This window comes from Pan troglodytes, chromosome 1, assembly GCF_028858775.2.
Source record: "Pan troglodytes isolate AG18354 chromosome 1, NHGRI_mPanTro3-v2.0_pri, whole genome shotgun sequence".
In the NCBI taxonomy this organism is placed as follows: domain Eukaryota; kingdom Metazoa; phylum Chordata; class Mammalia; order Primates; family Hominidae; genus Pan; species Pan troglodytes.
The window spans coordinates 186,317,694-186,340,563 of NC_072398.2; the positions used below are offsets into that span (position 1 = coordinate 186,317,694).

Below are 22,870 nucleotides of genomic sequence, written 5' to 3' on the forward strand. Positions count from 1 at the left end.
TCCAAGCCTTTTATTGCTGTCTCCGGGCGACATTTTAATGGCTGCTCCTGAGCGAAGAACAGGGGCAGGAGCTTAGTAATGGGAGGGGGAGGGGCCAAGGTCCTGGTCCTGTTTACCTACAGCCAGCCTCCTCCTGACCCCAGGCCTCACCAGTCTGTGTGATGCAGTGGGCCTTCGGGGACCAGGGCGGGGAAGGGAGAATGCAGTGAACTCATGGAGGGGGAGAAGTTCCTAAACCTGCAGTTGGGGAGGAGAGGCAGCGAGCCTGGGGGTAAATATCCTGCGGGTAAATATCCTGGCTCCTGGCTCTGTTCTCCTTTGCGCCATGCTCCCCACTTCCCCCAGGCAGGCTCAGGCATAAGCACAGACATCTGGGCAGTGCCCGGAGCGGCCTCCCATTCCCCGACCCCCATGCCACCTCACCAGGGTCCGCAGCCAGCACTCCTCGCAGTGCACGTGCCAACACTGAATGGACGTTAGGGGCATCGAGTACGAGTCCTAGGGAGGAGGGGGCAGAGAAGGGGTCACTCTGAGGTAGGCCCACCCTCTCCAACTCCCCCAGAGGGCGTGGAAGCCTGACCAAGGGCACCCCTAGGTTCTTTTCTACTCACCATGCAGATGAGGCATTTGTAACGGTCCCCACGAGATAGCTGCCGTTCAAGTTCTCTGACCCGAGCCTTCAGAGCCTCAAACGTGGTCACAGCTGAATCTTCGGTGATTCTGTAAAAAGGAAGGCATGGTTGGGTAGCAGGCTGGCATCTCTCATCTGCACCTCCAGCCTACGCCTCCCTTGAATTCCAGAACCAAATACATAAATGTCCCCTAGGCATCCCTGCCTGCCCCCTTTCTCTGATAACCTGAATCTGCAAATTCCACATTCCAGAACTAAACTCCTCACCCTCTCTATTCCTCCATTCCCATTCGGATGAATTTCTACACCAGATACCAGGGAACCATTTTCAACCATTCCTTCGCAGTCTTCCCAACAACCCAAATCTGTCATCTCTCCTAGTATCTCCGGCATCTCTCCTCACCACCACGAGTCCAGGCTCTCAGATGTCTTCCACCAATTCCACCACTAACTTTTTCCAGACAGCCTTTCTGCCTCCAGGCCCCTCATCTCCATTCCACTCTCCCAGCGCCTAGAAGAATTTATGTTCTCAAAGCAAATCTCTCGTGGTGTGACTTCCAACATTCCAATGTCCCCCTTGGAGTAGAGAGCTCCACTACACTCCTTGGTCCGGCCCCAGCCCGCCGTACCCCTGAGGACCTTGCCACGCATTTTATGCTCGACTCCTATGTGTCACCATCCACGCCACCTTTTTCACTGCCTTGGCCTCTGCACTGTGATCCCTCTGTACCCCCTCGCCTGACTCACTAGCTCTGCCTCATCATTCAGATCTAGTTTTGTTCCCATGCCCTCCCAGAAGCCTTTTCCAGACCCCTGAGCCAGCACTGCACAGTGGCTCTCACAGCCCCCCGTGTGAACTCCACCACAGCAGTGTAAAGTTCCTGAGTATGGGTTCCCTGAGGGCGGGCTGTTCACTCCACCAATACTGACTATGGCCAAGAGCCCCACCTCAGGCATGGGACGTGAGCAAACACCTGCTGAAGAAAGGGCCCGTCCAAACTCCAGGGAGAGGGGGACAGATGCAGGGACTAGGCGTGTCCCACATGATCTAGGTCCCTTTGCCACAGGCCTGGCCTGCCTCCAGGGCTCCTTGTTACTTCCTAGATATATCAGATGCCCTGGTAGTCCTGTGTGTGGGCCAAGCCCTGCACCCGAAGGTCCCTCCTGCATTTCCAGGACTCCTTGGGCTGCAGTGCTGAACAGGGAATAGCTAGGACTCTCTCAAGGAACTTTCCCACCCTCCTAAAACAAATGAACAGGATCCAGGGGAGCTCACAGATGGAGAAGGATGCTTCCTGGAAAAGTAGAAAAGATGGTATAGGAGACTGGCCTTAGGGAATAATAATGATAATACAAATAAAATAGCTAAAATTTATTAAGCACTTACTAAATGCCAGAGATTGTACTGAGGGATTGATAATTATCTTATTTACACCTCACAAAAACCCCATGAGAAGATTCTAATATCTCCATTTTATATACAAAGAAACTAAAGCACAGAAAGATTAAGTAGCTTGCTCAAGGTCCCCACAGAGTCAGGGAGATGGGATTCAAACCTGGCAGACTGATTCCATGATCAACTAATAACTGTGTGATTGACCATGACTATACTGGCTACACCCAGGAGGAGGTGGGGCTCCAGGCCAAGGGAACAGCAGAAACAGAGGCCACGAGGCCCAAGAGCCCAGTCTGGCTAGAAGGCCCACATGTAGGCAAAGTGCTACAGTAAGAAAGGAGATGGCATGCAAGAGGACCTCAAATGCCACACCTGAAGGCTGAAGTTTATCTCGTGGACAGCAGGAAGCTGCTGAGGATGCTGGAAGAGTGGGGTACGAACAGCTCAGGTTTCACAGATGTACTCAATCAGGAAGCAGAGGCTGGACTGAGGCGGGGGAATCATAAGGGACGTGGACTTTGGGCAAGGACAGTCTCCTGGGGGCACCTGTTCTGCAGTTTAGGGGAGACAATTGGCTCAGGAAGCTTGAGAGCTTACAGGTGGCCTGTCATTGCTGGATGTGAGTGGTAATGGGAGTGCAGGGAGGGTAGTGGTCCCATTTCATGGGCAATACTTCAATCTCTGGCCTTTTTCCTTTGGGGAGCTAGCAGCAACACAGAACGTGACTCCTTAGTGGCTGTGTCCTTGTATCAGGGACACTTAAATCCATCACCCTAGGGTCCATGATTCCCTCTGCCTTGCCTCTTTCCAGGGATGCCAAGAAAGGCTCTGACTCTTTCCTCCTGGTACTGGCTGATTCCCTGGGGGCTTCCATTTAGCTCTCTGGCTCTGGAAGCCTTTACCATCCCTTCCCTCCTCACAAGCCTCCGAACAGCAGGCTCCTTCCCTGGCATTTTGCACAATGCCATATGTGCCATCCCCATCTGGATTACAGGTAAATTCCTGATAAGGAGACAAGGATTTGTAGCTGTGCTCCCTTCCACTCCAAGGACTAAGCGAGAATTTGCCTAGTCCTATATAGTTATGTCAAAGATGGGGAAACTAAGGCCTGCAGCTGGGGGCAGCCTACCCCAGAATGGAGAACTAACTCCCAAACCCCAAATCAGAGAACTAGAGCTGGAATGGCAAAGAAGGATGAGGCCAGGAGAGAATGAAGCCATTTCCCATGCCATCTCCAAGAGCTACAAGGCCCCACTGAAGGCCAATAGCCAACTCCAGAGCCTACCTATCCTGGATGTGCTCAGCACACACCTGCCCTCCAATCTTGGCTCTGGCGAAATACCCAAGCCTCCAACCCCTGGTCCAGGCTGGCTGTGAGCTATTCCTGAGTCCCTCCAGGGCATGGGGTGGGGAGATTCCTGGAGGAGCCATGGCATCCTACCATTCCTTTTCCCTGAGTAGTAAAACAGATCTAGGGCAAGAAATAGAGAAATCACGGGGACTGATGGGCCCCAGTCTCAGCAGATCCAGACCCAGTGGAGAGCTCTGCACATGACTGAGCCAGTCTCCACCTCATCATAGAGATCCCTGCCTACGGGTGCCTGTGCTCACACAGGTGGGACAGAAATCCTGGCTCCCCCCAGCCTTGGGTGGGTTGTACCTTCATGGAAGCCACTGGCTCTGCCCCCACCTCCCCCTCGGGCGCCATCCCTGATTAATGATCTTGTCTTACTGATTTATGAGCAGCCCCTCCAGACGAGGGTGGGTGCCCCTTACAACCCCGCCCGCCCTGCTCAGCTGGAGTAGGAGAGAATTATTAAATAAACATCCATACGTCATTCCTCCCCCCCACAAGCTGGTTGCGCCGAACCCGTACGGCCCGCTCCGGCGCTGACACGGAGCAGCTGCGGTGATTCATGGGCAGCCGGGCCCTGCGCCGCGGCCCATACATCATGCCAGCAGCACTCGCAGCCCCGGCCGAGATAAACTGATCAACCACAACGGGCTGGAATGAATTTATGACAACACAAAATGGAGGGAAACAAATGGGAGGTGACCCTGGGCCACCGACCCGGCCCTGCACCGGCCTCCAATCCACTCTCCTGGCAGGAGGCAAAGATGGAACACTGGCCCTGGAATGAAGAGGCTGCCTTTTAACCCCAGGCAACCTAGCCTGCAGTCAGAAGGTGGGGTGGGTACTGGAGTTAAGCAATGACCAATGGCAGCAGCACCAGGCAGCCTAGACTGGACAATGCCATCTCCTGAGGCCAGAACTGGCCTTCCTTGGGCTTCTGGGAAGGCAGGAAGATGCCCAGCTGATATCAAATCTTTGTGGTTCCCAGGGATCCAGGCCAGGGGTTGCTCAGCCCTGGGCAAAGTGCTAATGGATCCCTTTTCCTCTGCCAGAGAACCCAGGCCAAAAATTCCTACCAGAAGTGATGATACCCAATGTTCCTGCCTAAAATCCACTGCGAGTGCCACCCGGGACAAGAAAAATGAAACCAATTTAGCTCCCGATTAAGAAACAGAAACTGGAGATGAATCAAGTGTGCCGGCTGGGCTGGGCGGCCATACATCACATTCCCCGGGCGAAGGCCGCCGCAGCAGGCGGGCAGGCAGGCAGGCAGGCGGGTGGACTGCTCCTCCCACCGCCAAGGCTTCCGGGGCCGTGGCCCAGTGATCAATTCACAGAGTCACGCTTAGCACCAGCTGGGCTCCACTGCCGGCTGTGTGCCCAGGGCAGCAGCACTGAGCTGCACTTGGGAGGGCCAGAAGCCCTGGCAGCAGGCCTTCCTGCTAGCAAAGGCCCCCTCCTCCCACTGAACTGTGGTCCCAGGGCCCTCTCCTGGCCAAACACTTACTTCTCGATGTCGCTGTTCTTGCAGGTCTTCTGCATGGCCTCCTGCTTGCTGCTTTCACCATTGCTGGTGGATGGCATCTCTGCTGGGACAGAGGGGCAACTCACACTCCGGCCAGACTGGGCAGCACAGGTGAGGGGTTGGGCTTGAGTCAGTCACCACCATCCAGGGATACCCCCTCTCCCCCATTACTCCTAACCTGGGGCAGGACTTACCATCACTGGCCCATTTAGAGAACTCAGGTGTGATGCGCGTGCTGGGAGGGCCGCCACTGGAGGAAAGGAGGGAGGAAGAACAAAGTGAGGCCTGAAGGCGGGCAGGACAGCCCTGAGGGTCAGTACTGCGTTAACCCCTGCCTCAGGGCTTCCTGTTTCTCTGCTCCACCCGCCCAAGCCTGTGCCCACACTTGCTTTAGGACTGCGCCCCGAAGTGCCTCTCTCTCCTTGGCTTCACCAGGCTCCTCGCCTGTGCAGGGGATGACATCAGCCTCCGTGTATCTGGCATGGTGGTCAAGGACAATGGATCCTAGTTTGCAGCAGGCTATGAGGGTTGAATCCTCAGGAGAGCATGGCCCTCCTGGCCAAAGCTGAGACTCTGGCCCGGGGGGTGGTGCAGGTGAATACTAGAAGAGCTACTTTTCTTATTCCCTGTGCCTGCCCTATCAGCCCCACCAGCCCCCATAGTGCTCCAAGGATACTGTGGCTTCCCATACTCCAGAGTGTCATCCCCATCCACATCCAAGTCAGCATCACTGTCCGGGTTCTCTTTGCCGCTGCACATGATGAAGCCAGAGCCTGTGGGAAGCAGGGTGTGAGGAGGGCCTGGGGACAAGACGAGGCCAAGGGTGCCCCTCCTGTTGCCTCCAGGTAGGGGTTAGGCTTTGGACCTGATAAGGCCCAGAGGGAAACCTGGGCCTGGGATGTATAGAGCCAGATACTTCAGTGCCCCTGACCCTGACATTTCAGGCCCTTCACTCTGCAAACCTCATCTTTCTCTGCTACTGCATGCTGCTCCAAGTGGTCTCTGCTCATAAACTAGCCCATTCATATATTATGTCACGTCCTCGGGGGACACTCAGCCCAGGCCTGCTGTCCACCTATCTTCCAGGTCTAGGAAGAACAGTAAGAGGACAGAAAAATTCAGGTCTAGGAATTTCACAGGAAAAGAGTGGGGCCTCCCCTATGCCCCATTATCCAGCCTGACAAGTCCATCAGAGGAGAGAACAGGCTGGCTAAGGCCAATTAGAGCCACAGAGTGGGACCCCCGGCCAACATCCTGATTTTGGCCGCTAGGTCCTTGCCAGCAAAAACACCAGGCAGCTGTTCAAATATTTGGTGTCTGAAGCGCCTGACATTAATTATTCATCTCCACCTCACTCAGCCCAGATTCCTGGACAAGTGCAGTTATAAAGGGATTAAGAAGGGACAGACGAGGGAGGACAGGCATGCACACCTACTTCTCAAAGCAGTCCATGAAGGCAACCAGGCTGAGCGGAGGCCAGGCCATGGGCCAGGCAAGTGGCTGACCCCTGAGGTGCATCTGGCACAGCCACAGACGGACTCTCAGCTCAGAGGGAGGGGCGAGCTGCTGGGGCTACACCAGGCCTGCTCACCTGCCAGGCGATCTCTCTGACATCCAGGACCACCCTTCCTGATAGCCTAGGGTCAAGTGCTATAGAGCTGTTCCCCCCAGCTCCCCACTTCCTCCTGGTGGGTCTCAGACCACACCTCACTAGCCAGCACAGCCCTGCCAGGGACAAAAGAATGTGAGACTCTGTGGCTACTGGGATCAGCAAGGAAATCCTTAAAGAAGTGAGGAAGCAGCTCAGTATCTGCCTGATGATTTCAGACATTTCTGCTTGTCCACTCTTTCCTCTCAGGTCCTTATACTCTCATTAGGGTATGTCTTGTAGGGGGTCCTCCGGCCTCTTATCTGTTCCTTCATTCTGCTTACCACTGAGTTCTGACCACCTTTCCTCCTGCTCCAAAACCATTGATGGCTCCCCACTGCATGCACAACCAAGCCCAGGCTCCTCAGCCAGATCCATGAAGATCTGGGTCCATCTATGTCTTTACTCTTGCTCTCTACTAATTCACTCTGTAAACCCCATGCATGTGCACACACAGGCTGCTCACCAAACCACAAACATAGCCTGTATATGCTGCTCTTAAGACCCCTGCTCATGCTATTCACTCCATCTGGAATGTTCTCCATTTTTCAAGCCCTGAAAAACACTGAGTCTTGATCCTTCTCCCTTCTACTCCACCAGTCTCTGGTCTCACAAAGACACCACCAATCCCAAAGGTAAGCAGCATCGGGAAGGAAAGATGCCGGGCACAGCCTGGACTCCACCTCTCCCTGACAGTCCTCATTTGCCCTCTACCCTGAGGCACTGACACACTTGGGGCAGCAGGCAGGTCAGGTCAGCAGCAGGGCCATTAAGCTGAGAAAACACCAAGTTACAGCTCTGTCTCCTGTTCACGGCCAGGTGTCCTGACAAGCAATTCCCGCCTTGTGGGTGAGTGGCACCTCCATAAACCCTCTGACAGTTTGGGAGACAAACTCCACCATCAATCAGAATGTAGCTATCAGGTTCACTTACAGCTTGCGGCACCCAAGCCCTGCCAACCCCCCTTCCCCAAGTACATGCAGCTCAGCAGCTGGCCTCACATCCTCTGCTCGGCCTGGCCCTGCCTAGCCCTGCCTTATAAGTGGAAAGCAGAGAACCCTGGCACCACATGTGAGTCCAATATGGCTCCATGGCAAAGCAGAGAAAACAGGGTACCCCAAAGTTGCCAGGAAAAGCCCCAGCTTCTCAACGCAGAAAGCAGCCCTGTAGCCTGAAGTCCTTTTCTCTGTAGTCTTACTGCCCACCATGCCTGGCCCAGGACTCATACTCCATTAAACAGAGCTACTGTGGTTTCCCAAATCCTGTGCTTTCTCATGCCCCCATGCCTCCGCACCTCCTGCTCTCTGCCTAGAACCTTCTCCCTCCTGGTCTACAATACACATGCCTGCTCCTTTGGCAAGTCTGACTCAGCCCAATCATGCCTCCTACCATTAACTCACAGTGCCCACACAGAGCAGCTGCTCTCTAAATCCCTGCTAAAGGAAAGAACTCTCACCTCAATGCCATTCTTTCAACCTTTATTGGGCTCATCCTCTGTTTGGTTCCATGTTGAGAATAGAGAGCTTCAAGATCTGATCCCTATCCTCATGGTGCTCTGCGTGGCAGATGGGGCTTCCCAGGTTCTTATACACAGGTGTCCCTTCCCTGGTGTCCACCCAGAATCCTGTGTAACTCCAAAATCATATTTATTACCACCTATTGTCACTGTCCCTCACCAGAGTGGAAGCTGCAAGGGTCCCAAATTTGACTCACTGTTGTGATCTCAGCATCACCCAGCAGAGCTGGCCAGGCTGATGGCTGGTGCCACACAGCACACCCCAGCAGTACTGGCTAAACATTGGCGACACTGCTCTATTAGGTCCTAGTTAGCTGGTGGCCTAGAGAAATCTCTCAGGATACAATTTTCCTTATCAGATCCCAGCTCCCAGCCGGGCAGCAGCTTTCTGTTCCTCTGGCCAGTGAGGCAGGATGGACAGCACGACACACTTTGTTTGCCAAAGAAAAGGCCTCTGCCTCTGGTCTGAGCCATTCACTCTGACCCTGACCCCATCCTCCAGCTGAGACAGATGTTGGGAACCTCTCCCTACCCCCACAGGTGTTCAGAACAGGCTGCTGCTGCCAATTTCACTCTTGTGCTGCCCCAGCCTGCTCCAACCTCTTTCCCAGCACATTAAACTTTATTTTCTTAATGAAATGTCACTTGCTGACTTCTGGCAGAATCATAATAAAAAGAAACGGCCATAAAGCCGTTTTATGCAGACAGCGCCCCCGCCAGCTTGCCCCCCCTCCCGCTTGGAGAGGAAGGCTCCACAGTCGTTTGATGTTCTCAGCTGCTGGAATATCCCAAGCCAGTACTCAGAGGCAAGATGGCACAGACAGCTCCTTTCCAAGTCTCTGGCTCCTCTTCCATGTAGCTCCAGCGATAACAGGCAAACTGCCACTCCTACTACTGCTATCTAGGGAAGGAACTCAGCCCCCAGGACCTCCAAGATGGCCCAGAGTACCCTTCAGTCACCAGGGAGGGCCTCTTGCTACAGTTCTGCCCCAGCTTAAAGTGGCATAAAGGCCTGAGCCCCCACCCATAGGCAACCTAAGCCTGATGGTCAATGATACCCAGCAGGGTGGTGCCAGAGTTGTCCATTCCTGGCGGGGTGGGCAGTGCAAAAAAAAAAATCCTTCTCCTCACAGTGAAAACTTAGCAACAAAGAGGGAGAGAGTTAAGTGCAGAAATGAAACACAGGTCTACGTTTTATAAAAACAACCCTTCTCCCATAAACTTATTTCTTCCTGGGTTATTGAGAAGGGAGAAAAAAAAAATCAGTGTTAATTTAATCAATTGATCAGATGATCGATTGAGAAACTGGAGATGCCCGTTTACTGGGGGCAGTATCGTCCTGGAACCTGAAACCACAAAAAAGGAGGCATCGATTTCCTCACCTGCTGCTCCCAACAAAACCAGAGCCCAGGGAGAAAGGAAACGTCTCGGGGCCCTCCAGAGGCCTGCGCTCTCCAACACGGAGGGCAGGGGCAGCAGCTTCCGGCGAGTTTTACACTGGAATTAGTTACAGATGCAGTTACGGTGTCTTGTGTAAACGCCATCGATTGGGGAGCTGACAGTCTGGGGAGCTGCGATGCGGGACAATCAATCGGCCTGCAGTGTCACCTGCCACCTCGCTGAACAGTTGACAATGCAATTATCCAGTGTGGAGGCAGGGAGTTGGCGTGTGTCAAACGCACTTAGCCACTTTCTGGGCCTCCTCGATAACGCGTTTCACTGCCTCACGTCAGGAGAGACGCAGAGAGACAGACGCCGTTTAAAACCATTGATACTTGCTCCTTCTGCCTGCACTCCCTCTGTCCTAGCTTAACAATTGTGTTCCAAAAGGCGATTAAATCCCGTCAGTTGCCACGGGGGACAGAAGGTGCCTTGCTCCTTGCCACCTCTCCTCACCCCTCCCAACAGGCGACAGAGATAACTAAAGATGGTAGGGAGTCACAAGGCAGCAGCCCAACCCTCTCCACTCCAAGACCGCCTCCAGCAGTGTGCTGTTCCAACATCTGTCACTGGCTGGACCAACAGCAGAGCTGCACTGGGGGACATTTTTAGCACCTGGGGCTCCCTTCTTTTGAGAACTAGCACACCAAAGAAGGCAGCAGCTAGGGCAAGGCCTATGTGCCCATGCCCTGGGGCTTACAACACCTCTTACCCCCTTGCCCCATACTTCTGGCGCTGAAGTTTTATCAAGAAATAGCCAGATAAAAGATTTGTGCCAGGCCGGGTGTGGTGGCTCATACCTGTAATCCCAGCACTTTGGGAGGCCGAGGTGAGTGGATCACCTGAGGTCAGGAGTTCAAGACCAGCCTGGCCAACATGGTGAAACCCCGTCTCTACTAAAAATACAAAAATTAGCTGGTTGTAGTGGCACATGCCTGTAATCCCAGCTACTCGGGAGGCTGAGGCAGGAGAATCTCTCGAACCCAGGAGGTGGAGGTTGCAGTGAGCCAAAATCGTGCCACTGCACTCTAGCCTCCAGCCTGGGTGAAAAAGTGAGACTCTGTCTCAAAAATAAATAAATAAATAAAAAGGAAAAGAAAAGAAAAGAAGAGAAAAGATTTGTGCCACAGCTGCTCTGCCTGTTTGCTTCACGACTTCTCATCCAGCTACTTGGAACCGGCTTAAATGTAAGGAACTCATGAAAGATAAGAAACGCTTCAGGCCAGGAACTGAGCAGGACAAAGACCCTGCACTGCTGACTGTCTTAACACCCTTCTTTTCCCTACCCACTCCTCCTGCTTGGTTCAGAGGGGCTTCATGCTGGATTGTAGCAACGCAGTCACCGCCAGGGCTTAAAGATACAGCTGCAGGCTTCCATTTCCTGTGAAGCTTCCTGGGAAATTTCTCCATCTCACCACTCTTGTGCCCACATCATTGCCACCTTATTTGAAACCAATCATTCCCATGTCCTCTTTCCAGCATGTCCCTTCCAGATATGAGGAGCTCTGGGCTCCCCAATGCAGTTGGGTGAACTCTCACTGGCAACCAACACACAGGAGGGACCACAGTTCACCACTATAGGTCTCTTCTCCAGGATCCAGGAGCTGGATGGAGGACAGGAGAGGAAAGGCATGGCTCCTTAGTCACACACCTCCTTAGACTACAGGTGGAAGCAGGCTTGTCTTAAGGGCTGTATAGTTAGGTTCCCCTGTAGTCTGCTTCTCTAGCCTAGAAGCCCCTTGCTCTGCCCAGGTTTGGCATGGTACCCAAGAAAAACATCTTTTCTCCCTAACTGCGGATCTCTTTTAGTGGAATGTTGGTGGCGCACTAGGCTCTGTGTGCTGTCCTTTATGTAAAGAGCAGTAGCAGGTTAGAAAATCTATGGTTCTGAAAGGACAATCAACAACTTAGACACACAGCTTAAGTATTTCTTCTAGAATTGGGAAGGTCAGAGTGCCTCCTAGGCAGCAAAAATTCCTTCCAACTTACTTTCTTGAAGTAATACCTATTTCCTTTAGTCTTTTCAAAAATCTGTTTCCAGTGGGACCTACCTCAGTGCTCACCTGCTCTGTCTGCTTTTTAATTTTGTCCTAAAATATCAATCCGAGTACTCCCAGGCCTGAGATATCTGGAGCTCCTCCTCAGTAACCACAGGTCCCCATCTCTAAGGCTTGTTGCCCTCAGCCAAGTGTCTCCACCGAAACTCTTGCCCGTTCACTGCTTCCCACAGCAGATTACATTTGAGGTAACCGATCTGATCCATCAGACCAACCTCCAGGGGCCTGGTGGGAAGCTTTGCTGAGGATGAAGAAGAGGCCCTAGTCTGGGAGGAGGGATGGGGGTGATCGGATACAGGAACTTATCTGCAATTCTTCACTTCTTTCATATCTAACAACGACAGCAATCTCTGTTCTGTCAGCACGCACAGCGCAGTTTAAATGGGCCTCGCCACTCGCCTGCTCATCCTGCCTCTGCCTCCTTCTCTCTGAAGTCGGCTGGGCAGCTTCTTCAGCTGGCGTTATCACTCCCTCTAACCGGTCTTGGCAGGCAATCTAATTCCTCCTGAAAAGGTCACCGCCATTTTAACTGCCTTTCAATCACATTAAGCACGCGCTGCCCGGCTTGCAGCCCGGCCCGCCCGGCGGGCGATCAATGCGCTGCACTGACACCAGCCCGCCTGGCGAGGCCACACCCAACCCCCCAAGAGTTAGGGCCTATCAGTCCTGGCCAGGGAGGGTAGGCTGACAGATGGCCAGCTTTTGCAGACAGGGTTTTGGGGGCAGAGGCAGTAGGGATCAGCCAGGGCCTCCCTTTGATAGCCCCCCCACTGAGGAGCCTCAGCCTCCTCCGCTCTACTGCGCCCCGCTCTCTGCCTCGTGGCCCCCGCTGATCTCGCTGTAAAACAGCCTTTCAAGTCTGCCTGTCTTTTGACTGCACTAAGCTGTTTAAGAGGCGGCAGCAGCTTCTATCAGGAAAGCTGGAGCAATTCTCTGCAGATAAAGGCACCTCCGGCCCCTGTTCCCTCTTCAAGTCTCACTCTCATTCTCGCTCTCCAAATCGCTCAAAGAAAAGCCCCCTTTGAACTCCCCTCAGGAATTCTTGAAAGGAACAACCTCACAGTGTAAACACTCAGGGAAAACGGATACCCGCCCGGGGCCTAAGAGCCCCTCACACTGCTCTGCAAGTGCATCCCGGCACAGGGGAAATACTCTTGTCAAATCAGCAGGCCCTTTGCAGCTTTATCCTCCATAAGCCCTGTCTGGTGCCCAGAAGCCATCAGGTCCAGGTCTGTGCCAAGGAACCTAAGAAGTTGCCACAGCAATGGAGGATGTGAGCAGTTGCAGCTGCCAACAGAGCTAACCAGAGCAGCACGTTGAAACTGACCCTGTGTGGCTGCCATCCGACACCCATGTGTCCAACTCATGGGACAGTCGTCAGCCCTGCTGCTCACTCTTCTAGGGCCTCAGATACTCGAAGGCTCCAGTACGGGATGAGTGAAATGGCAAACTAACACTCTCCAGCTCCGGCTCAGGGAGACTGTTTGATCTGACTAACCTTCCTGATTTATGTTTTGGCTTGCCCCCAAACACCTGGGTAATGTGAGAGACGCCCAGAGGCATAATGTCTCATCTGGGCTCTTAGCCCCTTCGTGGAACCAGTCTGCACTGGACGGCCCTGCAGAGACCACTCCTCAGCATCTGCCCAGGTAGCACGGCCCCACGGAGGCAGAGAACTTCTTCCCAGCTGCTGTGAGATTCCCCAGGGACCATACACAGCAGTATTCCCAAAAGTGTTGCCCAGAGAGAGAGGCAGACGGGAAGCAGATTGGCTCACTTAATGACCACAAGCTGCAGTACCAGCTGTGCTTGTGCACAGAAAGAGAGAAGAGCTGGAGGCCAAGAGGCAGACAGCTCCCCTTTTCCCCTGCCCAAGGCTGGGGAGTTTAACAAGTCACTAACCCTGGGCACCCAACCAATTCTGCTGTCTGACCTGGTGGGGGGTGTCAAGCCTTGCTCTTCCAAGGAGCTGGGAGGGCACTGGAGATGGGCAGGGCCCTGCACACTCCTTTGTAGCAACTGGGGAGAGCCCAAGGGAAGGAGGGAGCAGCTGGGCCCAGGCCCCTCTTGCTTCAGGGCAGAGGGCGCCCAGGGAGAAGGGATGGGATCAGAGCTAAAATTAGATTCACCAATGAAGCTCATGGGAGGTCAAATTTTGCCATAACTCACTCTCCTCTGTAACTGATTTCCCTGACATAGGGCTGAAGAGGAGGAGGAGGAAAATCCAATGTGTTTGCCTGGAAGCCCTCAGGGCCCCCAGTGCTGGAGGTGTACAGCAGGTTGCTGGATTCTCATTTATCAGCCTTAAGAGGGATGGAGTGATAAATGCATAACCGTCCCTTTAATATTTTATGCAGGTGCTAACGCGGCTTGGCTGTCACCTTCAATGCATCACCCGAAGCTGAGAGCCCCCCTTCGTCACTCCTAGCTTGCAGCCTCACAATTCCATTTCCCCACCCAAATACATCCATTTTAATATGCACATCACAGGCAGGCAGCACGGTCACAAAGGAGCCCCACCAGCAGCAGTCCCCACGTGGTGGAACGGATGGATGACCAGCCACCAGCCTCGGCCTCTTGGCTCCCAGCAGATGGATACCCAGCAGAGGCCTGGCACCAGAGTGCCACTGTCTATGTGTCAGCTGCTTGTACCTCGGAAGCCACCTTCCAGGAGAGTGGTGGCCCGTATCCGCTTCTGTCCACACCACTCATACTCCTCAAAGCGGTTGTTGTTCTCATGCTCGATGTCCACAGCATCATCCTCAGCCATGCAGGAGCCTTCCCTCTGTGAAGAGCAGAGCAGGATCATGCTGGGCCCAGGCCATCCCCACCTGCTCCCCACAGTCTGCAACGAAGGCACAGCTCTAGCCCCAGCTGTGGTGTGCCAAGTGGGCCCTCAGCTCTAGGGCTCCTTTGAAGCAAACCAATTTAGAGGTCAAAGACCTGGGCCTCTTCCCAATAGTTTTCCGCTGGAGCCCAAGGAGGGAATGAGTGAGAGTGAAAGCAAAGGGAGAGAGCAGTGGTCAGAAGGGAAGAAGCTGCTGAGACCACATGGAGACCCCAAGAGCCCACAGATTCAGGGGCAGTCAGCAGCTAGTGTCGGGGGAAGGGAGCGGGGAAGGAAGGTGGGTGGTGATGGCCCCTCTACCTTAGAAAGGCAATGCTCCACATGCCTACTCATCTCCTGCTCCGATCCTGCCAGGGGGCGGTTGCACAGGGGACATACCTGCCCTTCATCTTGCTTCCTCCGTTTCATTTTCCCAATCCGAGCTGCACGGGGAAACCGAAAACAAAGCACAGAACAAGCAGACGGTCACTGCAGCCCCCAGGGTCCCAGTGGAGCTGACACATCCTGACCTCTTGCCAGCCATTGGCCTTTTTATTCAGTGCCTGATCTGGCCCTCATCTTGAAATACCTCCTGCTCCTTTGGGGACTGGGCTTTGCCAAGAGCACCTGGGGAGGAGACTGGTGCTAACTAAGCCAGTGAGTAAGTCCACTCTTTGGCTGCAGCTGGTGCAAGGTCTACCCATACCTTTCTATTTGCAGTGTTTAATAAAAGTCCAATGAGCAAAGACACTCCATGTTGCTAGGTATCTCTCCAGAAGGCCAAGACCATGAACTCTTTTGGTGTCAGGAAATACAACTCTAAAGAGCATCTCTTGACTAGAACCTAACCCCTCCGATGGCCTGACTTGGCCTGCTGTTCACTCATCAGCTAAATCCTCTTTGGTTCCTGGGCCAAGAGCCCTGAGGTACAGCTCCTAGCATCCCACCTAGAATCTTATCAGGAAGAATTTCTCTGAGGTCCACTAATCCCATTTCACAGAAGAGGAGACTGAGGCCCAGTCATAAAGGTAAGACGGTCTGGGTCAGACCTTTGGCAGCCAGGTCAGAAGGCTCAGGGAACCCTGAGAAGGCAGCCCTTATTGTGCCCACCCGAACCTGTTCCATCATTTCTAATCAGTACAGAGGGGCTGGCAGGCCCTGGAGGCAGAGGGCTGCCTGCCATGTTGTCCCACAGGGGGCTCAGTTCCAAAGTGCACACTGCAAGCCCACAACACTGCTAATTAATGCTGAGCAATGCAATCATTTCTAATTAGCTCACTAATCCCTCTCTGTAGCCCTCCTGTCACTGAAGCAGGAAGGGGTCAAAACAAGAAACTCTGTTCCCTCTAGTCCCTTCCAGAATGCCACAGCAGGATCAGAGATGGCTACTCTGGGACCAGACTGATGGGGAGTGGGGAGAGCCAGCAAAGGAGGGAAAGGTTCCCCAAAGCAGGGCCAGGAAGAACTTTCTCATGGACAGTGACCCTAACGGGAAGCTCATGAATGCAATCTAGGAGGGGAACACAGGTGAGAGCTGCTATGTTACAATTTAAGCTTCTACTGTGTGTCAGGCTCACAGCCAAGTACCTTACCCAAGGTAGCTCATTTACTACCACTTGCTGAAGCTAGATTGCATTATCCCATTTTAACAGATGAAGAAACCCAAAGCTTAGAGAGATCAAGGTACGTGTCCAAGTAGCTAAAAAGTGGCAAAGGCAAGATAGGAAACCAGAACTGACTTCACAACCTAGAGTGCCCTCCTGTTTCAAGGGGACCTCCTAACTGAGCAGCATCAACAAAGACTGGTCCCAGTGAGTGTGCTAGGGCTCCAGCTCCTGCCTGTTGTGAGCCTGAGGCAGGGAGCTACTCCAACTCCAAAACAGAGCAACCCCAGAAAGACCCAAACCAAAAGGAAAGCTACCATCCTGCCAGAACTGGGCATGGAGTTTGAGGAAACTTGGTCTGTAGCCCAGTCCATCTCTTCACTTTCCTGTGTCTTCACTATAGGTGACATGACTGTGTCCTAGTGCCTCACTTGACTTTGTGGACACAGATCGAGAACTCTTCACTTTGGCTGCCCTAACTCTTGGAATCTCAGACTTAGGTAGCCTTGACACTCTAGAGCCAGGGCTGGGATGGAGAATGGACGTGAAACATCAGAAAGGCATTGAGCAAAGGACCCTGAGAGTTCTAGAAGTGTAGTAAGGAGCAGTGTGCCAACACAAAGCTTCCTCCCTACCATGCCTACACCAAGGGAATGCCTCCCTGGGGAAGAAGGTGCTGATGATACCACAATGTTCAATGACTAAGGAAACGAATCTCATGGAATGGTCAAGAAAGGCACAATACTGGATGCGCTCCTTGATCAGGACACACAGGCCAGCAGATGATCCCTTGTTGTCCCTGGAAAGCACCCCGATGGACTGGGCTTCATCTGCAAATTCTCAGAGAAGGAAGGCAGGTTTGGTTTTCACCTTCCCATTCATCTTCTAAATCCTGAATTAAGCTTACCAAAGTGTGGTAGGGAAAGTTCTGTTCTCTATCCAGAGGCTACGTACGAGTAGGAAGAATCACAGCATTTGCCAAGGAGGTAGCATGGCATGGTTGGAGAAACACGGGCTTTGGTGGGAAACAAACTTCAATTGAATCATGGCTCAGTTACATCCCAGCTGTGTACTTTTAAACAAACCACTTTCACCTCTCAGAGCCTGTTTTCTTATTCACAAAAGGTGTGTAATACTCTTCTCAGAGGCGTTGTGAGAATGGTGCTTAACATGGCGCCAGCCCATCATGAATTTCTCCCTTTTCCAGACTAGGGCTCAGCCTGGCAGCAGAAACCAAGTGATAAGAGCTGGGGATCTTGAACTCCATGGCCTCTCTCACTTACCAGCTGACCCAGAGACCCTAAACCCCTTACAGCCACCCCCCAGATACCACACCCCAGTAAGCACAAAAAGCTAGGATCATTCAATTGTATTCAGCAAACAGGAATGCTCCAGAGGTTTGAATCCAAAAGGGGGGCTGCTAGGTAGTGCATACACGGCCTGCTTTCAGAGAAGGCCTCTAAGAGCTGTCGAGCCCACGCTGATCACCTTTGTGAAATGTGGGCCGACTGATAACTCAAAGAGCCCTGGGATGAGTTAGTTCCTGTTGCCGTGGGAACTCCAGATCTCACTGTATTGTCAAGTCTCAGCAGAGAGGCTGTATTCACACTACTGGGCACTGATTAAAAACTGGAAGAAAAACATTCTCAGCGCCCTGCAGGTTTGTATAGTGAGGTCCCAGCAGTTTGCAAATTCAAAGCTGAGCTCCCGAGTAGAATTGTGTAGCTCGTTCCTCATTCTCCGGCACTTATTGCCCCCCCAGGGTTCTTCAGGGCCTTTAGAGAGGTTTGGGCAAGAGCTGGGCGCCATACCTCCATTAGACAGACGGGGAAACTGAGAGCGGCAGCTTTGGTTTGCGCATACTCAGGCGCCGTGACTGCGAAGAAGCCAAAGGGCCCCAAAGTCGAAGAGACCCAGGCAAGCTAGGAGCGGCAGGCAGTGAGGGAGGGAGGGAGGAGGCCGGGGGTGGGGCGGAGGGAGGGGCCGGGCAGGACTCACCATTCAGTCGGGTCTGCCGGTTGGCTCGTACTCGCAGAAAGGTCTGGGAGAAGATCGCGGGCAGATGCAAGAAAAGAAAAGAGAGCGTCAGGCGCGGCCTGCAGTCCTGGCCCCCGCCCCAGCACCGGACCCCCGACCAAAGCTGCTCCGCCCCAAACAGCCCGTAAACAAACCTACTTCCTCCCTCCCGCCGGCCCCTCTGCTCCTCCGGCCGCTCCGGGCTCTCGGCATAGCCGCCGGGCGCTGCTCTAACGGGACCCCGTGGCCGCTGCGCGGTGCCGCCCCAGCCCTGGCCTCCGGCGCTCTGGGCCCCACGGCCGCCCGGCCGGCGAGGGCGGCGATGCGGGCGGATTCCCCCCGGCTGCCCGGCGGCGGCGGCACTTCAGCTCCCAGCGGCGGCGGCGGCCATGTTGGCCCTGATCACGTGATCTGCCGCCGTCGCGCGCTGGGGGTGAAAGTTCACAATGCGGCGGGGGCGGCCGGACCGAGACCAGGAAGCTGCCGTTTGTACTCCGGTAGCAACCGGCAGAAGCCTCCCCGGGGTCCCTCCCACCGCCCGTGAAGCCTACCCACCCAATCTTTAGCGGCTGCGAAGTCCTTCCACCCCACTCCACGACCCCTCCCGCTGCGGGGCTCCTTCCGCCCCATCGCCCGGCCCCGGCTCCCGCCTCCTGTGCCTGCCTTTCTCGCGGCTGCCCTTAGGGCAGAGGCATCGCGTTGGGCGCTTTACAGGGGACAAGGCGTCCGAATTCCCTATCGCCTGTGGGCGATCCCCGCCCAACCCCTAGGCCATCCAGTTCTGTTATCAGAGGACTCCCAACATGTCAGCTGTCTGCTGCACGGCCTCTGGAGCTCCCATAGGCACTGCATACCCACACAGCCAACATGGCCAACATGGAACTCAGTATCCTCCAAATAGAGGCCTTCCTCTTGGTTTCCCTGTTCATAAGAGGAAGCCACTATCTACTCAGGTGTGCCCACAGAAGAAAGTTGAGACTCGTCCTGGACCCCACGTTCTCCATCCCTCACACTCAATCCTTTTCTAGATCCTGAAAGTGTACATTGAAAGGTCGCTAATTTTCTCATCTCCACCTCTGTATCTCCTACTCATCCTTCCAGGTCTAACTGAAAAATAGCTTTGCCTTGTGTAAGAGTACATTCATCTCTGCACCGTTATCATCGCTTGTGAAGTTTTTATCAGTGGACTGACCACTTCAGGGTTGGGGCCGTATGTGAGTTATTTGGGTGAACCCAGAGCCCAGGATGGCACTGGGCAAAGGCAAGTCAGCCCTGAGTTCTTCTTCCAAGGTTGTACCTACCTTGGTTGTCGTTGTGCTCCAGTCATACATAATCTTATGAGCTCTCTAAATTTGCAGCTGTTCCCGTCTCATCTTTTGGTCTCTAGCTTCTCTCTCTGCAACCCATCCTCCACACTACACACAATGTGATCTATTGGACAAAATTAACCCTCTCCTTCTTTAAATCCTTCAGTTGGTTCTCCACCAAGGCATATAGGCCTTCCCTGTCTGCCTTGCCAGACTCTTCTCCCACTCCTATTCTCTCCCTTTACATTCCTGACACTCAGCTTTGCAGAGCTAACTAGCTCTTAGAGCACTCCATGCTCTGCACTCCAGGCCAGAGAGCCTCCATGCCCTCCAGTATCCCTTGCTTGGTTAACTGTTGTTCATCCTTCAGGACTCTGGCAAGACTTAGTTTTGTCCCCCAAGCCTGGGTTTGATGCCTCCTCTGAGTTTTCGCAGTTCCACTGCTTCTCTTTGATCATGTATATTTTGACTGTTTGTTTACATATCTGTCCCTTGTACTTGGGAGGTCATCTCTAGCCATTTACCCAGCACAGCGTCTTGCATGAAGGAGACACCAGTGGGAACGGGAGAAAGACTTTATGAGATAAGCCCTGAGCCCAGTGATGGGTTGGGAAACAATCTCGGATTTAGGGCCAAACAGACTCAAGTTCAAGTCCTAATTCTGTTACTTACAATTTATGTGTTCTTAGAAGATTCACCTCTTTCTAGGCCTGTTTCCTTGGTAATAGACTGGGCATGATGAATACAGTTGCTATGAGGTTTAAGTGAGGTAATGATAAAGAGGGTTAGTTAGTCAGCAGGGGCTAAGTAAATGAGAATTCAAACCAGAAACCAAGGCTCATGCCTTTAATCTTAGCACTTTGGGAGGCCAATGCAGGAGGATTGCTTGAGCCCAGGAGTTCAAGACCAGCCTGGGCAATATAGTGAGACCCCGTCTCTATGAAAAACAAAAACAAAACCCCAGAAACCAATACCCCCTGCTTTCAAGGCCTAGCTCAGTGACTTTAAAAATCCGACATAGCTGAACAACTACTACATGCCAGGCCTTGTGTAAAGAGCAAGGGATGGGATACCCAGCTAGTCTCTGGGTTGCTTTCCAGCTTCACCTACTAACTTTCGTTGCATTCTACTTTCTAACAAAAGCAAACTGCTAGCAGGTCCCCAGATACATCATTCTGTTACACCTCTATGTTCTCTACATAGTGTTGTCTTTATATCTGGAGTAACCTTTCTTCCTTGTCTGCCAAGTGAACTTCTGTTCCTTCTCTGAGTCCGTTTTCAGTCATTACCTCCTGTGTGAAGCTTACTCTGATTTTCTTCTCCTTCTACTATAGTATCCTAGAAACGTATTATTTATTATTAATTTTTTTATTTTATATTTTTAGTAGAGACAGGGTTTTGCCATGTTGCCCAGGCTGGTCTTGAACTCCTGGCCTCAAGCAGTCCACTTGCGTTGGCCTCCCAAAGTGCTGAGATTACAGGCATGAGCCACTGTGCCTGGCTCCTAGAAACTTATTTATACTCCTGTCATAGCACTCAAGACACTGGACCATAATTGTCTATCTGCAAATCTAACCCCTTGAAGGCAAGGACACTAAGCTGAACATGAGTCAGTACTAAATAAATGTTTGAGTAAAGGAAGGATAAGACAAGGTCCTTGCCTTGGAGAAACTCCAAGTCTAGTGGAATCAGATTCATTGTGAAAGATTAAATATGGCCAGAATTATTTGCATCTTCTCCTATCAAGAGCTGCCTTTCCTCATCACTCGATTATAGGCTAGCTTTGTGACTTGCTTTGCTTAATAGAAAGTGGTGGAAGTGATGTGTGAGTTCCAGATTCTAGGCCTCAACAGGCCTTGCGGCTTTGGCATTTACCCTCTTGGTGTGACACTGCCCTGAGACTGCTAAGTAAGAAAGCTGATTGAACATACTGGAGGATGAGAGGCCACATGGAAGAGAGCCAAGACACCCAATCTCCCAAACATGCGGTGAGGCCATTTTAGACTTTCCAGCCCAGCCAGTCCTCCAGGATGAATGAGCTGCATGAGTGAGGAAATGCCCAGTCAACCACAGCATCATAAATAATGAGTTGTGTTAAGCCACTAAGTTTTGGGATGGTTTGTAGATAACGGAAACATACCTGAACAGGTGATCACAATGTAGGGTGACGGGGCAATAACCAGGACACACAAGGGTCAAGAGATAGCTAATCCAGAAAGACTTCCTGGAGGAGATGATATTTGGGCAGGATTTGGAAGGATAAATAGAAATTTGATGTAGTGGGGTAAAACAGTTCTGTTAGAAGAAATAGCATGTGAAAAGACATAGAGGCAAGAAAGGAATGCCTCATCCAGGGAGTGTTTAGCATTAGTTCAGTAAGCATAGCCCATAGGATTCATGGACAGTATTTGGAATGGAAGCTGGAAATATAGGTTGAATCTATATCACAGAAGGCCTTGCTGCCATGATAAGGAGCTTCAGCTTTATCTTGTAGGACACAACCTAGTTTGATTTGCCCTTTCGGAGGTGTGCTTAGAGTCTAGAACAGGGTCTTGGGTCTTAACCTGGGCTTCAGAGATCTCCAAGTGGTATTGGGATGGGATCTAGAGCTTTCCTAACCTCCCGAAGTTGTATGTATAACACTGCATGTGTGTGTGCCTGTGTGTATGTAAAAACACATGCGTATGTTTTTAGGCAAGAGAGTCCATAGCTTTCCTCATAGTCTCTAGGAGATAAAAGAAATACTGACATTTGTGGGGAGGAAGGTGGGTCAGGGAGTTGAGGCATTGTTGCCTGATGGTTACTCTTTCCTAGTTGAACAGATGGCAAGGCGCATGCCGTGAGTGCAGTACAGAGGACAGGCCTCTGAAGGTGGGGCTGTCTATTCCTCTGGACCAGAATGCTCTGGAACAAAGCCTTGTCTCTGTTCCCTATCAGATCAGAATTCCCTGGGGTCTGGTCATTTCTCTGCCTTGAACCAGGGTTGTCTGGATCGGGGCAGTGTCTCCCAGGGGCTTATTGGGCTTCCTTTCTGAAACTGGGGTTCCCTTAGAGAGAGCAGGGATCCCTTCCCAGGGCTTGCACTTTGGGCTATGCAGTTTGAGTCCCATGCAAAGGCATTCGGCGGAGTCTGTCCAGCCGTGCTGGGCACTCTACTCTCCAAGCTCTGCACCCTGTGCCATGCCAGGATGTGTCAGCTGGAAGGAAGGGGTGCAGAGAACACCTTTCTCTAATTCCCACAAAGGGTCAGGTGTGCCAGCAGGGCCCCTGGTTCTCTACCCAAGCTTACAGGTCCCTGCAGCCCTGTCTTTCTGTATCAGATCAGGGCTGTTCTTCCCTTCTCACACTGGGCCTCCCTGCGAAGCCCTGTTGCCATTTGGACAAATGTTCCTTGGAATAGGGCACTGTTCTCTTTCATCTAACGGCTCTGGGGTTCTTAAAGACAGGGCTCTGCCTCTCCTTAGACAAAAGTTTTGGGGGAAGTTCTTTGTCCTTCCTACTCCAGAGAAGGTCCGTTTATAGGTAAGATGCTACCCTTAGGCCCCTCTG

General features: G+C 52.6%; 1 protein-coding gene and 1 long non-coding RNA gene across 3 annotated transcripts in view; one reads left to right on the plus strand and one right to left on the minus strand.

Annotated features, from left to right (window-relative positions):
* RNF220 (ring finger protein 220) overlaps positions 1-22,870 on the minus strand; it is a 246,117-nt gene that overhangs the window by 1,335 nt on the left and 221,912 nt on the right. Inside the window, exons 1-10 of one of the 2 annotated variants that reach the window (XM_054682224.2) lie at positions 18,174-18,415; positions 17,997-18,039; positions 14,716-14,837; positions 14,220-14,352; positions 5,583-5,679; positions 5,296-5,382; positions 5,101-5,156; positions 4,889-4,967; positions 612-720; positions 424-498 (exon numbers count right to left, since the gene is read on the minus strand). In XM_054682224.2, the coding sequence (XP_054538199.1) occupies positions 424-498; positions 612-720; positions 4,889-4,967; positions 5,101-5,156; positions 5,296-5,382; positions 5,583-5,679; positions 14,220-14,352; positions 14,716-14,837; positions 17,997-18,039; positions 18,174-18,227 (855 nt within the window). In that variant the 5' untranslated portion in view covers positions 18,228-18,415. Of the gene's footprint in view, positions 1-423; positions 499-611; positions 721-4,888; positions 4,968-5,100; positions 5,157-5,295; positions 5,383-5,582; positions 5,680-14,219; positions 14,353-14,715; positions 14,838-17,996; positions 18,040-18,173; positions 18,416-22,870 lie in introns of those variants that run through there. The other variant, XM_016961307.3, reaches the window with a different exon arrangement.
* Positions 4,912-15,144, plus strand: LOC104007758 (uncharacterized). The gene is made up of 2 exons (XR_682045.4): positions 4,912-5,017; positions 13,925-15,144. It is a non-coding gene; the product is annotated as an uncharacterized LOC104007758 (long non-coding RNA).